The sequence below is a fragment of the Petaurus breviceps genome, unplaced genomic scaffold (assembly GCF_028583685.1).
Source record: "Petaurus breviceps papuanus isolate PSGF00001 unplaced genomic scaffold, PetGlider_PUasm1.0 458, whole genome shotgun sequence".
NCBI lineage: Eukaryota > Metazoa > Chordata > Mammalia > Diprotodontia > Petauridae > Petaurus > Petaurus breviceps.
In genome coordinates this window covers 724,764-742,281 of record NW_027186345.1, presented here as the reverse complement: position 1 = coordinate 742,281, position 17,518 = coordinate 724,764, and the positions used below count along the sequence as shown (strand labels likewise).

Genomic DNA, 17,518 nt, shown 5'->3' with positions numbered 1-17,518 from the left:
TATGAGGAATTCAAAGAAATGTAGGAAGATTTATATGAACTGATGGGGAGGAAAATGTGCAAAACCAAGAAAAGGAGATTAGCAGTAAGTAAAACAATATAAATGGAAAGATCACTATGAGAGAGCTGACCTCAGAAAACCCATGAAGATCTTGGAAAACAGATGACTATACAAATCTCCCTGACAGGAGATGTGGGGGAAGGGATACTAGATTGGAATAATTTATACATTGTCAAACAATATTTTAGATGCTTTTGCTTAATTGTTTTTCCTTGTCACAAGAGAGGATTCCATGGGGGTTGGGAGATGGAAGAGGTCAGTGGGGGAAGTCACTTTAAATCTCTCAGCATCACTTTCTTCATCTGTAACATGGGGATAATAGAAGCATCTCTTTCACAGGATTGCTGTGAAGCTATAATGAGGCAATCTTTCTGAAGTGCTTTGCAAACCCTGTCATAGAAGCCTCAGCTACTTTTCCTGGAAAATAAATCATCTTTATCTCCCGAACTGATTGACCCAGGAGACAGTCCCAGCAGAAACTCCCTCTGACACTCACAAGGGAATCCTGCCCAGGTGTCTTCAGAATCTGATTCAAAGGAATGAAAATTATGCAGGACAAGTGACCACTTGTATATTCAGGGAATGAACTCCTTCCATGTCTGGGTCCTCTGCAGTCTATTCCATTTATTTAAATGAGGCGATTCTGCTTTCCAAATAAAAGGGCTCTTGAAAATCTTGTTACTGGGGTGGCTAGGTGGTGCAGTGAATAGAACACTGGCCCTTGAGTCAGGAGGACCTGAGTTCAAATTTGACCTCAGACACTTAACACTTACTGGCCATGTGACCTTGGGCAAGTCACTTAACCCCAACTGCCCTCCAAAAAGCAAAAAAAAGAAAAGAAAATCTTGTTACTGAGGCAGCCCCATTCAGTAGGAAAATGGGGAGTCAAAATAGGGGAGTCAAGAGACCTGGGCTGTAATCTCTGTAGTCCCTATATGCATGCAAATGCACACATATAGTGCATGTGTGTTATATATATGTATATATATATGCACATATACACATATAGTATGTATAGAAGTAGACATAAATATTACTATATGCATAATGTGTTGTATACATAAAATGACAGTATATCTAGATATGTCTATATCTAGTGACTGGGATAAAATGTCAGAAACATCTGGATTTTACACTTAGAACTTACTGCAGACACAAGAAAAGCCAAGGTTGTGAGGAGAAGGTATCTGGAGACAGTTACCCACTTAATGTCTTTATTTCTTCTCATTCCTTTCAACGCATCATCCAAGCAGGCAACCCCATAGAAAATGGCCTGTAAGAGCTAAATGCATTGCAACAAATGAGAACGTTTTTATTTGCCTTTAATTAATATATTCCTCACTGACGTAAAATCCTATTCCTCCGGGAATGATGTAGGAATAGGAGGAAGGAGCTGTTTTGTGTTTCTAGTGAAAAGCCAGTCCCAGGGAGGTAGCTTTCAGCTCAGTGGGCCCTGACCTTGCTGTACTAAAACCAATTGTGTAAAGTAGTTTAAGAGATAATAATGTACACAATATTTAGTTTAATAGACAAGCTAAATAGCACACAGTAGAAAGAGTCAGCTCACAAAGAGAGCTTAATGGGATAGATAATTTGGCCTCTGTGTGTGTGTGTATCAATATCATGTTCAAATTGCCACAGAAAGGGAAAGAATCGAGTTTGTGGTGTAGGGAGGATTTGGGAAGGCCAGAAAGAGCTGTGCTCTGTGTTCTTACTGTGAGTGGTGTGCTTGGATCAATATACTTCAGTGAGCTAAGAGCCACAGGAAACAAGCCTAATAACCTACTTCTCCTTGGTGGCCCCTCACTGCCTGGTAGCTGGGGAGGCACTTGGGGAGGTGCATGTAACAGCAGCTTTGTGACCTGAAGGGACTGACTCAGTTCCCTGATTGCCTTACCAGGCAGTGACTTTGGCACTGGGGAAAGCATCTGACTCAGAGTGATTAAAGTCAGCTAGGGTGTATTAGGTGCCTGTTTGCACACCTATTATTTATCCAGCAACAAAAATAACAAAAACATGTATCTATGGCTAGATAGATAAATGGAGATATATGCATAGTATATATGTGTTTATATATATACACACACATATATGATATGTATATGTATATATATATATATGAAAGGTATATGGCATTTATGCATATATGTGTGGACAGGACAATGTGAGTTCCAAGCGCCTCTTATCTGATGGGAAATCAGGAGCTGCCTCGGGGCCTCTTGGTTCAGAGGCCACTCAGTGCCCTGGAGATGAGGAGGTACTGAGGGCTACAGCCCAGTTGCCGGCTCACAAGGACGTCTCTCACAAGACCGCTCTCTTCATGAGCAGCAGCTGGGATGGCTGGTTCGCCCCCCTCCATTGGTTCATATTCCCCAGGCACAAGGAATTCATGCCTGAATTGTGCACGCGCGTTCTCTCCCTCTCCCTCTCTTTCTCTCTTCTTTCTCTCTCTCTGTATATATATATATATATATATATATATATAGAGAGAGAGAGAGAGAGAGAGAGAGAGAGAGAGAGAGAGAGAGAGAGAGAGAGAGAGAGAGAGATTGATTCCCCTGGACACTGCCTATGTACAGGTTAGGAAAGGCAGCAGCCGTATATATAATAATATATATATATAATGTATATATAATGCTTGTATATATGTGTGTACACATGTGTACACACATATACATGCATATATACGTATCTTATTATGTTTCAGTCTTTCAGTTAAGTGCTGGGGATACAAAGTAAAGTTTAAAAGACCAAAAAGTTTCTGCTCTCAAGGAATGTACATTCTAATCAGGGAGACAGCATATAAAGTATCTAGGGCACATATAGGCTATATTAGAAGTACCTGAAGGTAATGTGAAAAGGGAAGGCCTTAGCAACTGGACAAGGAGGACAGGCCTCCTTACAGAAGGTGGGATCTGAACTGAGTTTTCAAAGTAGCCAGGAGATCTAAGTGGCTGAAGTGAGAAGGGAAGGAGCATTGCCAGAAATCCGAGACCACGCAGCAAATGCAAAGTGTAAGTCCCTAACAACGATGACTTTATCATACAGCTGGGATGACAATACACACACACACACACACACACACACACACAAAATTAGAAGACAAGTCAAGGCAGAAAATGAAAAATGGGAAAATATGTAATATAAACAATTAATATTACAGGAAATCAGAGGAGGGAGAGGTAGAAATATTGGCTATGAATGGATAAAAGAGATGCCCCAATTTTTATTTTTAATTTTTAGATTTGTTGTGCATATATTCTCTTATCCTACTCCTAATTGTTGATTTTGTCCTTTTGAAGGAATTATCACTTCCCTATAGTGACTTTCCCATCATTGTTTTCACATATCACACATTGGCATAAGAAATTAAATGGCAATTTTTAGGAAGATTTGTGGAAGCCACAGATGACACACGAAGGTCAGAAGCCAACACAGAGCATATGACCAGATACTTAACCCAAATTTTATAAGAAGGTACCATAAATAACCCATAAAAGAAAAAGGAAAAATTCAGATTTCTTTATTTAGAGGGATAACCAAAACATTTTACATTGATTTTCCAGGTTTCAGGAGCGCCACACCCCTAACCCCTGTGATGTGGAAGGGATAACTGCAATTTTTTTTATTTATTGGTGTTTTCTTCTCTTTAAATAATTCTTTTAGGATATTAGAGTGGCAAGAAGAGTTTCATTCCCAGTGAATCAGGAATTTTAGCCTCCTTGACAATTATTTTGAGATTCTGGCCTAGGCACAGCATCATTTGTCCAACACAAATGATGGCATGATGGAAAGAGTCCTAATTTTGGAGTCAGAGGACCTGGATCCAAATTCTCATTTTACTGGCATTGGGAAAAATCATTAAAATCATTTGCATCTCAGTTTTCCTCATCTAAAAACGAAAGGACTAGTTATGGGGCAACTAGGTGACTAAGGGAATAGAGCACTGTGCCTAGAATCAAGACAACTTGATTTCAAATCTGCTTTAGATATTTACTAGCTTTGTGACTCTGGACAAGTCACTCAGCCTCTCTTGGCTTCAGTTGCCTTATCTGTAAAATGGGGAAAATAATAGCACCTACTCCCCAGGGTCATTGTGGGGATCAAATGAAATAATAATTGTAAAGTGATTATTCAATCATTCAGTCATATCCACCTCTTCATGACCCCATGGACCCTACTATATATGAGATTTTCTTGGTAAAGATACTAAAGTGGTTTGCCATTTCCTTTTCCAGTGGATTAAGGCAAATAGATGTTAAATGAATTGTCCAGGGTCACACAGCTAAGAAGTGTCTAAGGTCAGATTTGAAATCAAGTCTTCCTGATTCTAGGATCAGCACTTTATCCTCTGTACCACTTAGTATATATAATATACTAGAATTTTTTTAAGTAGGCTGAGCCATATTGGGGGTAGTCTCTAGAGCATTTTTCCCTGCCTTTCATGGGTTTTTTTTTTTTGGAGGGCAATTGGGGTTAAGTGATTTGCCCAAAGTCACATGGCTAGTGTGTCAAGTATCTGAGGTCAAATTTGAACTCAGGTCCTCCTGACTCCAGGGCTGGTGCTCTATTCACTGCACCACCTAGCCGCCCCCAATTCAGGTCTTGGAGGTACAGCTGTGGAGACAGATTAAAAGCCAGTAGAGTTTCATAATCTGGGAAGCAAGAAAGCCTTAAACCTCAGCTTTCATTCTTTGCTCCCTTGTTTTCTTATAATGAAGAGAGGACCCCAAATTTCTGTGGTGCTTCCTAACCAAGCAATGAGTACCGACACATATCTAAACTCAGCTTTACTGGGAACCTTAATGCGTATGAACAAATTTCATTTCTGTCAACCTGTGACCCAGACAGGCCTGTGGGATTAGAAGACTGTGGCTAACAAGAATTAAGGCTTGCTTTTACTGTTTGAGGGACTGAAACAGGGATTGAATGAAGATCTCAGTCTTTGATACTGAAGCTATTACTTTGATATCATCAGGTCAGGATTTGTTACCATTTGGATTAAATGCCTTGCTAAAGTAATGACAATGGGAGAAGTGACTCAATGGAAAAGAGTTTGAAGGAAGAATGGGAGCAGCTACTGTATGAGGCAAACAAGCTGAGTGATTATTGCTTCACACGAACACACACACACAGACACACACACACACACAGACACACACACACACACACACACACCCCTAAACTGATCTGGAACCTGGCACCACACACAACAACAGAACTAAATTAGGGAAGCCAGAAATAAGTTGACTTGAAAACCTGATAGAGCTGATAAGTAACAGGGTACTATGGGAAAAATAATGGTTCTGAGGTAAGAGAACCCAAATTCAAATCTAACATCTAACTTGTATTATCTGTATAGCATTGGGCAAGTCACTTGACCATTTGGAGCCTCAGTTTCCTGCTGTGTAAAATGGGAGGGGAGTGATTGAACTAGTTGGCTACCTCTGAGTTTTTTTTTTTAATCCTAAATCTATGATCCTGTGGTTTTAAAACCAGGTGGTTTGACTGATTCCCACAATGTCCAGTAGTGTTGACTGGTGTCTGAAACAAGACCATAGCAATAGAATCTTTTTTCTGAAAAAAATATTTCCAAGATGATGGACACCTTATTTAAATTATAGCAAATGGAAAAAAAAAATTCTAATAGAGAGGGGCCTTGGAGAAAATCTAGTCTAATGCCCTCATTTTATAAATAGGAAGATTGAGGTTTAGAGACTTGGAGTGATTTACCCAGTATCACACAGCTAGCAAGGGACAGAGCTGAGACCTGACACCAGGCATTTTGACCCTCAAACCTTTTCTGTACCACCAATCTCTCTCCATTATTATGGAACAGGTCTCATTGTCACGAGGTCTAACCATGCTGATTTTTGCAAGTTTGACGATCATCCCTCCAGCAATAATTCAGTTGAACAAACATTTGTTCAACAAACATTTATAGGGCATCTTCTACATGCTGGGTATGAGGATATAAAAATGAACAACACCATGGTTGTGTCCTCAAGGAATTATGATTTTGTGTGTGTGTGTGTGTGAGTTTGTTTTGGGGGTGGAGGGGTTGCAATACACACATACACATGCGCACAAAAGCTAACACAACTACAACAAATGATGATTAAGTACATAAGAGGTCAAGCAGAGTGGCCTGAGAGGTATGAGGACAGAGGAATCACTGCTAGATGCAGAGATCAATGAAAAAGGCAGTACCTGAGTAGTTCTTTAAAAGAGAACATATACAGGGGAATCTGTGCCAGTCATGGGGATTGGTGTGCAAAAACTGTGCCAAGGAGGGAGATGGCAGGATGAGAGCAAGGAAAGGGACTAGTCTGGTTCACCTGGAGCTTAATGTTCACAAAGAAGATTAACAAGAAATAAAACTGGAAAGGTAAGTAGGAGCCAGGAGGGTATTTAATTGCAGGAAAAGAAGTCTGTCTTTTATTTGGGGGGCATGGATAGCCATGAAAGGTTTTGGACAAGGGAGGAAGATCACAACAGTGAAAAGAGCATATTGAAGCAGGAAGAGAATGAAGGCATGGGATCCAGGTAAGCTATTATAACAGTGTGGGCACAGGCAATGAATGTTCTATACTGGTGACAGTTGGAGGAGGGGAAGGAGGGGAGAGATGGGAGAAATATATTGGGGATGAGGCCAACAAGACTTGTCAACTGTTTGAATGAAAAGACTTCAGGGGAGGGAGAAGTTAAGAATACTAAGGTATTATAGCAGAAAGAACAGGTAATTTGGAGTCAGAAGGCCCAAGTTTGAGTCTGGTTAACTGTCATAGTGACTAGAGTGCTGAGTATGGAATCAGGAATTCCTGGCCCTTAAAACACTTAAAACCTCGGACACTAAAAAGCTGTGTGGCATTCACCAATTTTCTTAACCTTCCTGGGACTCATCTGTTAAACAAGGGAACAAGACTGGGTGATCTTTGAGGTTCCTTTAAGCTCCAAATCGCATCATTCTTTTCTTGAGTGACTGGGAAAAGTATGATGCTATTAATAGAAATATAGAAGTCAGGAGGAAAAGCATGGTGAGGGGCATTTAGGTGAGGGTCAATGGAGACAGAAAAAAAGAGTAATATTGTTACTGGAGTATGCCACAGACCACCAGAATGGAAAGAGGAAAGAGATGAAGAGTTTAATGAATAGATCACAAACCCTGGCTTGTTAGAGTGATTGGGCACTGCATTTATCCAGACATCTGCTGGAATTCTCTCTGTCTCTCTCTCCAACAAAAATATAGCAGTTAATAATTTCTAGATATGATTACTAATCATCTCATCTTTTAAAAGGCAGAGAAACCAAAAAAGAATTGCTCTTTTGGAACCGGGTTCTCATCAACAAAGAAGTGGTTGTTTCTGGTGTAGAAAGATGGGAACCATAGGAGGAAGTGAATACTAGATCTTAAAATCTGTCACAGAAAGAAAGGAAAACCAGTCACAGTCTGACTGTAGGTTTTTGGAAAGCAGATCTCAAAGGGTTGAGTATGGGTAAGTAAAATTCTGTGAGCTAAAATTTTATCAGGGACATAAGCCCAGGAGGGATGAGGAAACTCTCAAGAATGGAATTCTGAAGAAACAAAAAGAAACCATTTATAATATGAAGAAGGTGGGGAGGGGAGTGGGAAGGTATTAGTTAAAGAGAATAGTGCAGGTGCCAAGAGATACATCAACCATTTTAGATTTAAGAAATATTCAGATGGAAGCAAGACTGGTTAATAGAGGGCAAAAACCAAAGAATGGCACAATTTTGAAGTTACAGTTGCAAGTTGCATTCTCAGAATAAACTGAAGCCGAGAAAGATAAAATGGGCTTGTTTTTTATCTGAATAGGGGGAAAGAGAAGGATGGAGGAAGGGAGAGGACTTGCTATTTGGGATTGATGTGACCATTGTAATATATAATTCAGAGAAAGCAGAAATGCTCAATTATTATCTTGCTTCTGTCTTCTGCATAGGAAAATTCTTTTTGGACTGGAAAATATGGAACAAAAATGGCTAATGGGAAGTTGGTATCCAAGATAAATAGGGAAATAGTATTTGAGATCTTAGCTTCCCATGGGTGTTCAAATCACCAAGACCAGATGAAGGAAGTATTAAAGTACTGAATGATCTTTGAAAGATCTTGGAGAACTGAAAATGTACCACAGGATTAAATAAGAATAAATGGTTTTCTTGATTAAAAAAACAAACAATAATTGAGGTTTCAAGTAACAAGCTAATGAACTCGACTTTAATTCCTGGTAGAATTCTAGAATCAATTAATAAAAGGATGATTACTGAATTTCTAGAACAAGGAAGCAGTGACCATAGAGAGTCAGCTTGAGTTTCTCAGGAGCAAGTCATGCCAAACTAACCTAATTTCCTTTTTTTGGATAGGGTTAAAAAATTAAGTAAGGGGTATTCTATTTACCTAGATTCAGGATGGCAATTAAGAAATTTTTTCATGTTATCTTTATAGATTAAAAATATACATACTTAGGCTAGACCATAATATAGTTAGAAGAAATTGGGCCACCTATTACCAGAAGTTTTAAGTCTTTTTTGTGGACAGGACATACAGGCAGAGAAGTGCATCTTAGAAAACAAGACTGGAATTCAGGAGAGGCGTCCAAGATGTTAATATAAATTTGATAATCCTTCACGTAAAGGTTCAAGTTGAAACTCTGGGACCAAATAATTAAGCCAAGGAAGAGAGTATGGAGTATAAAGAGGAAGAGGAAGAGAAGAGAGAGAGGGAGGGAGCGAAGGAGAGGAAGAAGAAGAGGTGAAAGGAGGGCAGAGGTCTAAGGGATGGTGTTTCATTCATTCATTCAATAAAAATTTATTTAGCACTTAATATATTCAAATGCCCATACTTAGTGCTGAGAGAGACAAAAATAAAGATGATTTACCTACACATCATTGTTCAGATAGAGCAAAACCCCTCTGTGATGCTGGTTCTATAAAAAAGATTAACAACATAATAACAAGTCATAATTATACAGGATGTTCTAAAAGTCTTAGTGCAGCTTTAATCTATTAAATCTTCACTAAGACTTTCGGGACACCCCCAGAGAGCATTTTGGTTTTACAATGCAAAAAGGCCAAGTTTTTGTTTGATGTTTCCCCTGTATTTAGCTGTTAAGTTTTAGGACACATGATTTGACCTGCAGTATATCAGATATGTGTAAGTTATAAGCTGAATTTCTGAAAGTGTCATGATGCCCTTTAGCCAAAAGCATTAAAGATTGGCTTGACTATTAACTGTATCATAACAAGCTTCTTACATAGTGTTAAGAAACATCTGATCTGTTGACTTAATTTTTCCATTTTATCTGGCCTTCTAAAGGCATAGCTTAATTCTACCAACCTTCCCTCTGACTAGTTTTCTAAAATAATCGTTATTAGGTTGTATGGGCTATAACATAGTTTAGTATCAGTAAAAGAAATTTTAAAGATCAAGAGACATGCCCTAGACACTTGCCCCTCCTTTCCATGCACGCACGTGGAGTGCACATACATACTATCTATTTATGTTTTCTTCATAAGTAAAAAAAGAAAAATGTCTTCAGTTTCACACATGTCAGTGAGTCCACTTTTCCTCAGGCTTACTTACAGAAATAGAGAATGCTATTTTGTCAGCTGCCTTGAAAGTTTGTAATGTGCTGTCCTAGAGACACTCACTGAGCTAGGCAACCCACTGAGCAGCCACTGAGTCATGGAATCTGAAGGTGGCACTTTTAGGATCTGGAGTGATCATCTCCACCCTTCTAACATTACCTTGCATATGTGTATGTATGTACTTATTCTGTGTATGTGTCTTATATACACATGTTTCTATATAAATCCATACATGCATATATCTGGTGTGTACATTACATGTTATCTCCCCAATTAGAAAGTGAATTTCCTGAGAGCAGGGCCTGTTTCCACCTTTCTTTATATCCCCAGCACTTAGCATACTGCCTGATACATACTAAGATTTAATTAATGCTTGTTGATTGACTGATTTGATTTTTGCATGAGCCAACAAACAATTCAATTCAACTAACATTTACAAAGTGCCAAGTAGGGACAAAATCAAATGGATTTCATCCAGGAGCACAGTTCAGATGAGTCTCTCAGTAGTCGGATCAGGAAAACTTATTTTATGAGTTGGGTTGTAAGTATTGTGTTCCCAGTTTGATGGAACATTTCCTGAGTGTTCCAAAGCAACAAACATATAGTAGGCAGCAGGGGAAAGAGCAGCTAATAGATCATATTTACATAGAGCTTTCAAGTTTACAGAAGACTTTCCTCATAATAGCCTTGACATATACTACAATAAGGTAATACTTGAAAAGCAAATTCCTATGGAAATGGTTTAATAATTATTATTAAATTATAAATTATATTATTAGATATTATATGCTATTATATTATATATTTATATAATTATGTTACATAATATATAAATTATAATTATAAATAATTAATAATGGTTCAAGTAATAATACTTGGTGCAAGTATTATTACCTTTGATTGACAGATGAGGAAACTGAGGCTCTGAGAGGATGACTTGCCCATGGTCTCATAGATAGTAACTACATGAAGCAGAATTCAAGCCTGTATCTCCTCACTCTAAGTCAAGAAGAATGTACGTTATACTTGTCTCCAGAAGAGGAATGACTTCATCCCCGTTCTCAAGGAACTCAGAAATAAAACATAAACCCAGTGACAACATAATGTTGAAAGTTTGAAATGTAGTCCATGGCCCCCCAAAATCTCTGGGATCACATTGACCAGGTTTGATCCTGGAGGCTCACCTCCAGAAAGTCATATTCTCTCTTTGGCTTGTGAAGTTCACTTGGAGTTGCTCAAGAAAAATCTCCTCATATACTCAGAATATAACTTGTGTATAGGTTTCCCCTCATATTAGTAAAGGGATCTTTAGGTCCCATATAAGCACTGAAGTATCAAATATATCTATATCTAATCTAATCTATATCCATATTTATATCTATACCTATACCTACACATCAGGTTCAGGACAGCATTTATTTCACCTTCACAGAAAATGCAAAATAGGGCACCTAAACTGTGTAGTGAATATATAAATCTGGCCTCAGAAACTTACTGTTTCAACCTGAGCAAGTTACTTAACCTTTTTTGCCTCAGTTTCCTCATCTGTAAAGTGACCTGGAGAAGGAAACAGAAAACCACTCCAGTATCTCTGTCAAGAAAACCTAAAAGGGGTCATGAAGAATCAGATGTAATTAAAATTACACAACAACAACACAGAAAATTCAAAACAGGTAAGAATTAATAAAAGTCTGTAGAGAAATAAAGAAAATGCATAAAATACTCAAGCGGTCAATCATCTCTTCTTAGGAGGGAATTAAACTTGGAGTGGTTACTTGAACATCCCTTTGACATGCTAAAGATCTCCTCTTTCCCAAAGAATCCTACACTATCTGTCCAATACTCATAATGCCACCTTATAGTTTACACTCTCCTCAGAAGATGAACATATTTTTGAGGGTTGCTGGACAATAGCCTTCCTATTAAACCATTTCAATAGGAATTTTCTCTTCAAGTATTACCTTATTGTAGTATATGTCGATCTACAACTTTATAATCTCAGAAGTTTGTTTGGAGAAGTCATCAAACTCTCCTTAGAAATAATTAAGTATCATGAGTGGGAGAGAGGGGTTATAAAGCCAAGCATAAGCAGCTTTCCAGAATTGCTGCTGTGAACAGTTTAAAGTTCTGATTACATAGTATAGTGAACTCTCGATTTATTCAGCAGTTAATTAAAGCAAAAAATTCACAGAAACCAAAGTACAGCATTTGGGGTTTTCTTGGCAAAGATACAAAGAAAAATCTAGTGTTTCCTTCTCTAGCCTGTTTTACAGATGAAGAAACTGAGGCAAAGAGGGTTAAGTGACTTGCCCAGGTTCACACAGATAGTGAGTGTCTGAGACCAGATTTGAACTCAAGAAAAGGAGTCTTCCTGATTCCAGACCTGACACTTTATCCACTGTGCTGGGCAAATTTTTTAACCTTTCTAGGCCTCAATCTTCTCAAAAATGTAGGAGTTGGACTTGACCTCTAAGGTCTGTTCTATCTCTAATTCTATTATTTGTGTCAGAACTTACGATTACTGGGCAGCTAGGTGGTACAGTACATAGAACACTTGACTTAAAGCCAGGAAGACCTGAGTTCTAATCCTTCCTCAGAAGCATAATTAGCTATATGACCCTGGTCAAGTCACAACCTCTCTGTGTCTCATAGTCCTCATCGGTAAAAAGAGGATGACAGTAGCACCTATCTTCCAGGGTTGTTATGAGGTGTTATGAGGAACAAAGGAGTTAACATTTGTAAAGTGCTTTGCAAGCAGGAAAGTACTATGTAAGTGCTAACTATCATTATTATTATTATTACCCATTAAAGCTATGCTGTTGTGGAAAATGCCTTGGATTTGGAATCAAGTGACCTGAGTAAGAATGTCACTTCCCTTCATTACTACCTCTCTGGTATTTAGCAATCACTTCATTTCCCTGGGTCTCGATTTACTATAAAAGGAGGGGACTGGACTAAATGGCCTCTAAGGATCCTTCTAACTCAAGATTTTGACTAGAACCTTCCCAATGTAGCTGAAGGAATCTGGGCCTGAATTTACAAAAATTCAGAGCAGTCCCATGAGCCTGAGCCCCCAGACTAGAGATCTGAAGAGTTAGGAATTAAAAATTCAGAGGGAAAATCTGTTCTTTGGGATATCTCTGACCCCTTCTCCTCCCAATTTCCAACAATATTGTAACAACTACTAGCAGGGCCTACTGGTCACAAAATCTCTGGGACTTGGTAGTTCTTCCCCATTTGGGAAGAAACTAATAGAAGGTCACTGTTGGATGGGTAGAGAAGGAGTTTAGGAGACTTGAAAAAAGAAGAAAAAGGAGTTGCCAATAGTTCAATGGCAACTGCCCAGGTGCCCATCTGCAGTTACTTTCTTCAAGACTAGGAGAACTGATTTTTTGTTTGTTTGTTTTTTGGAGGAGGGCAATTGGGGTTAAGTGCCCAGGGTCACATGGCTAGTTTTTGTGTTAACTGTCTGAGGCCGGATCCGCCCAGGTCCTCCTGACTCCTGGGCTGGGGCTCTATTCACTGTGCCACCTAGCTTCCCCAAGAACTGATTTCTAATGGACAAGTGAAGAGGTGTGTGACTGTATATTGCCATAATGTATACTCACTCCAGTATCAGAGACTCTTCAAAAACCCAACCCTAATTTACTTCTGTTTCATTATGTGTTTATTTTCTTAATTTTTAAAAGAATACATTTGTTAGATTTAATATTACTTCTCCTAAAACACATAGCTCACCCTTTCCTTATGTTGCCTCTTGCCCCTTTTTTGAAGCACGAATGCACTATGGGAAACAAACAGAAAAGTGACCTTTCCTTAGTTCAGGTCTGGGAACTCTCCCTTCAGTCCATTGTCACTAAGTTGCTTTCTGTCTGTTGTAAAAGCACAAGTTGCTTCATAACTACATGCCTAAGTGCAGAATTACCAAAAAAAATCAGGGCCCTATTTTATAAATCTGTCCTATAGATGGTAATGTTCTGGCAACCAGCGCTACTCTACTACCACTCCCAAATATACTGAGGATGTTTTGGATTATACCATATTGTCTCACTGAGAACAAAATAAGTTCAGTCTTGCCTTTCATGTACCCTTACCTTCTTAATGCTTAAAGCAAGATAACTCATCATCAGGGAGAATACAGGGCTGATTTATTCTCAGGCCCAAACCTCAGAAATTTCAAGAGAAACAGCCTCAATAAAAGTTCAGAGTAAAATAAGTAATGGAGAATTTTCTAACAATCAGAAGGAAAAAACAAGCAAAACCATAAAGCAATCCCAAAATATTACTGGAAAATATTATAACATGAAAGAAAGTGAGCCAATAGTGCCAGACAGAAGAAATTCTGACAGATCACCTAGAGATCATAAGAGAGGACCATCAGAATGACTTAAGAGAAAGTAAAAGGCAGAAGAAAAGAAATTAAATGAGTTTAGATCAGAAATTAGAGCCTATAATTGTGGATTTAAAAAATGCAAATAGAAGACCAGGAAAAAATGAGGAAGCAAAAGAGAGATGACCGGATTTGGAACACAATCCTCTTTTGGCACCCAGGTTTAAAATGAGAATAAGAAAATAAGAATTTAAAATAAGAAAAACAATGGAATAGGGCTTGAGGGTGTTTGAGGAGGCTGAAACTACTCTAACACATGGTGGCTAGTTAAACACTTGGCTAGTACTTCCTTGATTTTCCCTCTATGGGAAGAAGCCTTCCACCCAACCTCTGAAAGCCACATGTTCATTTGTAGTACAAGCGTTACCATGGTGATATGAGTAAGCACACCCTGGGCTGCTTCCCTCTTTCCCAACCACAGTACACCACTTTGTATGGGAAGGAAACATGTTCCTCAGATTTTCCTATTTTCTTCTTCATCAATAATTTCATCTTCCCCCAAAACTTGCCAATCATCACACATGCATGTTGTTCCACTTGCAAATCTGTCAGAATGCCAACATGCCAACCTCGTGTACAGGGTGATGGTGTTCTGTTTTCTACTGATCTTTATCAGTGTTTCCATGTCATAGCCATCATCATTGATGAATATTCATGTGGCACCCCCAGGGGAGCTCCAAGCTGGTGAGATGGGGGGAGTACCTTGCCAATACAAACACACAGAGGTATAATACCTGAAGTAAAACACTAGTGAGTGCCCTACTTCTTGGCTAATTAAAAGCAGTGTAGTGAGATTTAAAAGTCTGCTGTGAGTCAGGACCAGGTTCCTGAAGGAAGAAGATTTTAAGTTTTTTATTGACAACTTGTGCTGGGGCAAGAACATTTCTATTAGGACACAATAATGAATTGCTTCTATATAGAACAACTTGAAGGGGAAAAAATTGGAAAACACTACAATAAAATGACATAAATCATTCCAGTTTGGGCTATCTTTAGAACAAATGTTGCCATCATTTTGATTTCTCTTGTCAATCTTTACCTGCCCAAGGAAGGTGAAGCAAATTTCTTCTTATCATTCAAAACTTGATCTCCTTGGAATTTCTTACTGTTATTTTTGTGTCTTCTCTGGTCTTACCATGGTCAAGAACTCCTTTTTGCCTTTCCTTCTGTCCCTCTCTCATGCTGATCTGAGCAGATGCTCCTAAAAGTTGTTAGCTATCCTTCAATTATATTGCTAATTAATGAACTTACCTGGAACACAGCTCAGTCAATTTTTTTTCTTTTTTTGGTAACCCAGCAATTAAAAAGAAAAAAACAACCAAGGGATATTCTTGAAATTATACAATCTTAATCCTGGAAGAGAATTTATGAGGTAACTGAGTTCCTCTGTCCCCCTACCTTCAAGTAGTACACTAACTAAACCACTGCAGGAAGAGGAGCACATTCTCTTAACTACTTACATAAAACTCTAGGAGGAAATCAAAGCTCTGGGCTTATATGAATATCTTGGAGACTTTTTATAAGTCATTGTATTTGGCTTATATCTTCCCAACTCAGGGTTTTATTTAGCTTATGTCTAGGTTCCACACAAAAAAAATAAAGTCACTCATTGTAATGCCATTCACAAGCAGCTTTCCAGAAGAATGCTAATGTGAACAGCTTTTAAGGGTCTTATTACACAGTATAGTGAACACTCTATTTATTCCATAACAAATCAAAGCAAAACATTCACAGAAAATCAAGGTACAGCATTCACAATATTACAACTTATCACAGCACAACAGCTTATCATTAAAATGGCCACATAGTTTTCACCAAAGTGGTCACAATATTTAGAACAAAGAACAATCATCTCAAAGTACAATAGTCAAAGTCTTCCATTTCATGGGGCAAAGTCTTAAGTTAACTCAGTCAGTCACTTATTCAGCAGTCAATTACTAAGTATCATTAATCACTTAAGTACAATAGAAGATATAGACCCTCCACCCCTAGGTCACTAGTAAACTACAATTTCATCATTACTCTGTATCCAGGGCTCAGAGGTCTTTTCATCTTGACTTGGGGCCGGTTCTCAGATTCCCTGGATACCCTTCCATGGTCCCAGAGTCTACCTGAATTCACCAGACTTTCATGTGGGTTCAATGGCAGACAGCTCCAGTTCCTTGTCCAGCTCTGTGGGTAGGTTCTGCTCCACACTGAAGTTGACAGGGTCTGGTCCATGTCAGATCCTTCACCATTTCTGCTCCAGGGAATTCTAGGCTCAACCAAGCCACAAACATACAAAGTCTCAGCATCCCAGTCATTCTTCTCCTAGGCTCCTCTGTCACCTGGGCTCCTGTCTCTGGGCTCCTATTCAGAAGAAGCTCCACCACCACAAGTTCTCAGGAAATTCTGGCTCAGTTCTCCATTCTCTCTTCTGTAGTTGCTCTGCTACCAGATGCTGGTCCCAAGAAATTCTGACTGTACCGTTCTGGGGCTTTTCCTTATATACATACAGCATTAGCTTCCTGTTTTAGCCAACCCCTTCCTGTTATGTCAGCAATAGGAGACAGGAGTTCATACCCTCTGTTTCCCCAACAGAGGCTTGATCAATTACTAAGTGCTAAGTACCTGCTACCTTTGCCAACACAAAGGTATCTTCAAATTCAAATTACATTGCCATTACACTCATCTCCCATGAAAGCATTCAAACTATCAATATATTGGACATAGTACAAGCTTTACTTAACCAGACAAAAATGCAAATCAGAAAGGACTCTCATCCAAGTATAAAAACAGTCAAAGTCACTCTCCTTCACTCTCAGTTGCTTCTAACCTTCCCAGAGACCTGAAAGTTTTCTAAGTAAATAGCACTATCATAAGATCATTACTTCTTTATAAGAGGTAAGGCATAATGGTTGCTAGGGAGTCAAACAACCCATCCCTCAAGTGAACCCCATCCACTACAAGTGAATATTCTGGTCCTCCAGATTTATGGTACTATATAGACATACATTGTTTTATTGAACTTCACTTTATTGAGCTTTGTAGATACTGAGTTTTTCACAAATTGAATGTTGGTGGCAATCCTAAGTCAAGCAAGTCTATCAGTGCCATTTTTCCAATAGCATGTGCTCACATAGTGTCTCTCTGTCACATTTTGGTAATTCTCACAAAATTTCAAGCATTTTCATTATTATGATTATGTCTATTATGGTGATCTGTGATCAGTGCTCTTTGATATTACTATTATAATTGTTTTGGGGTATCACAAACCACCCTCATATAAGATGGCAAACTTAATCAACAAAGGTTGTGTGTGTGGAAGAAGAGTTCGTGATAAAAGGCATCTAAATGATAAGAAATGAGGAAAAGGGGAGAAGGGCCATGATAAATGATCTCAATTTTTTTTCTGTAAAATATGAGACAAAGTTTTCAGTTAAGAGAATGGGGTGTGTGTGTGTGTGTGTGTGTGTGTGTGTG

The 17,518-nt window shown here is 38.7% G+C and overlaps 1 protein-coding gene across 1 annotated transcript in view; it reads right to left on the bottom strand.

Moving 5' to 3' along the window:
• Positions 1-17,518, bottom strand: part of ADTRP (androgen dependent TFPI regulating protein) — a 176,111-nt gene that overhangs the window by 152,369 nt on the left and 6,224 nt on the right. The window contains 1 exon segment of the mRNA XM_069101357.1: positions 1,208-1,342. Within this exon segment, the coding sequence (XP_068957458.1) occupies positions 1,208-1,342 (135 nt within the window).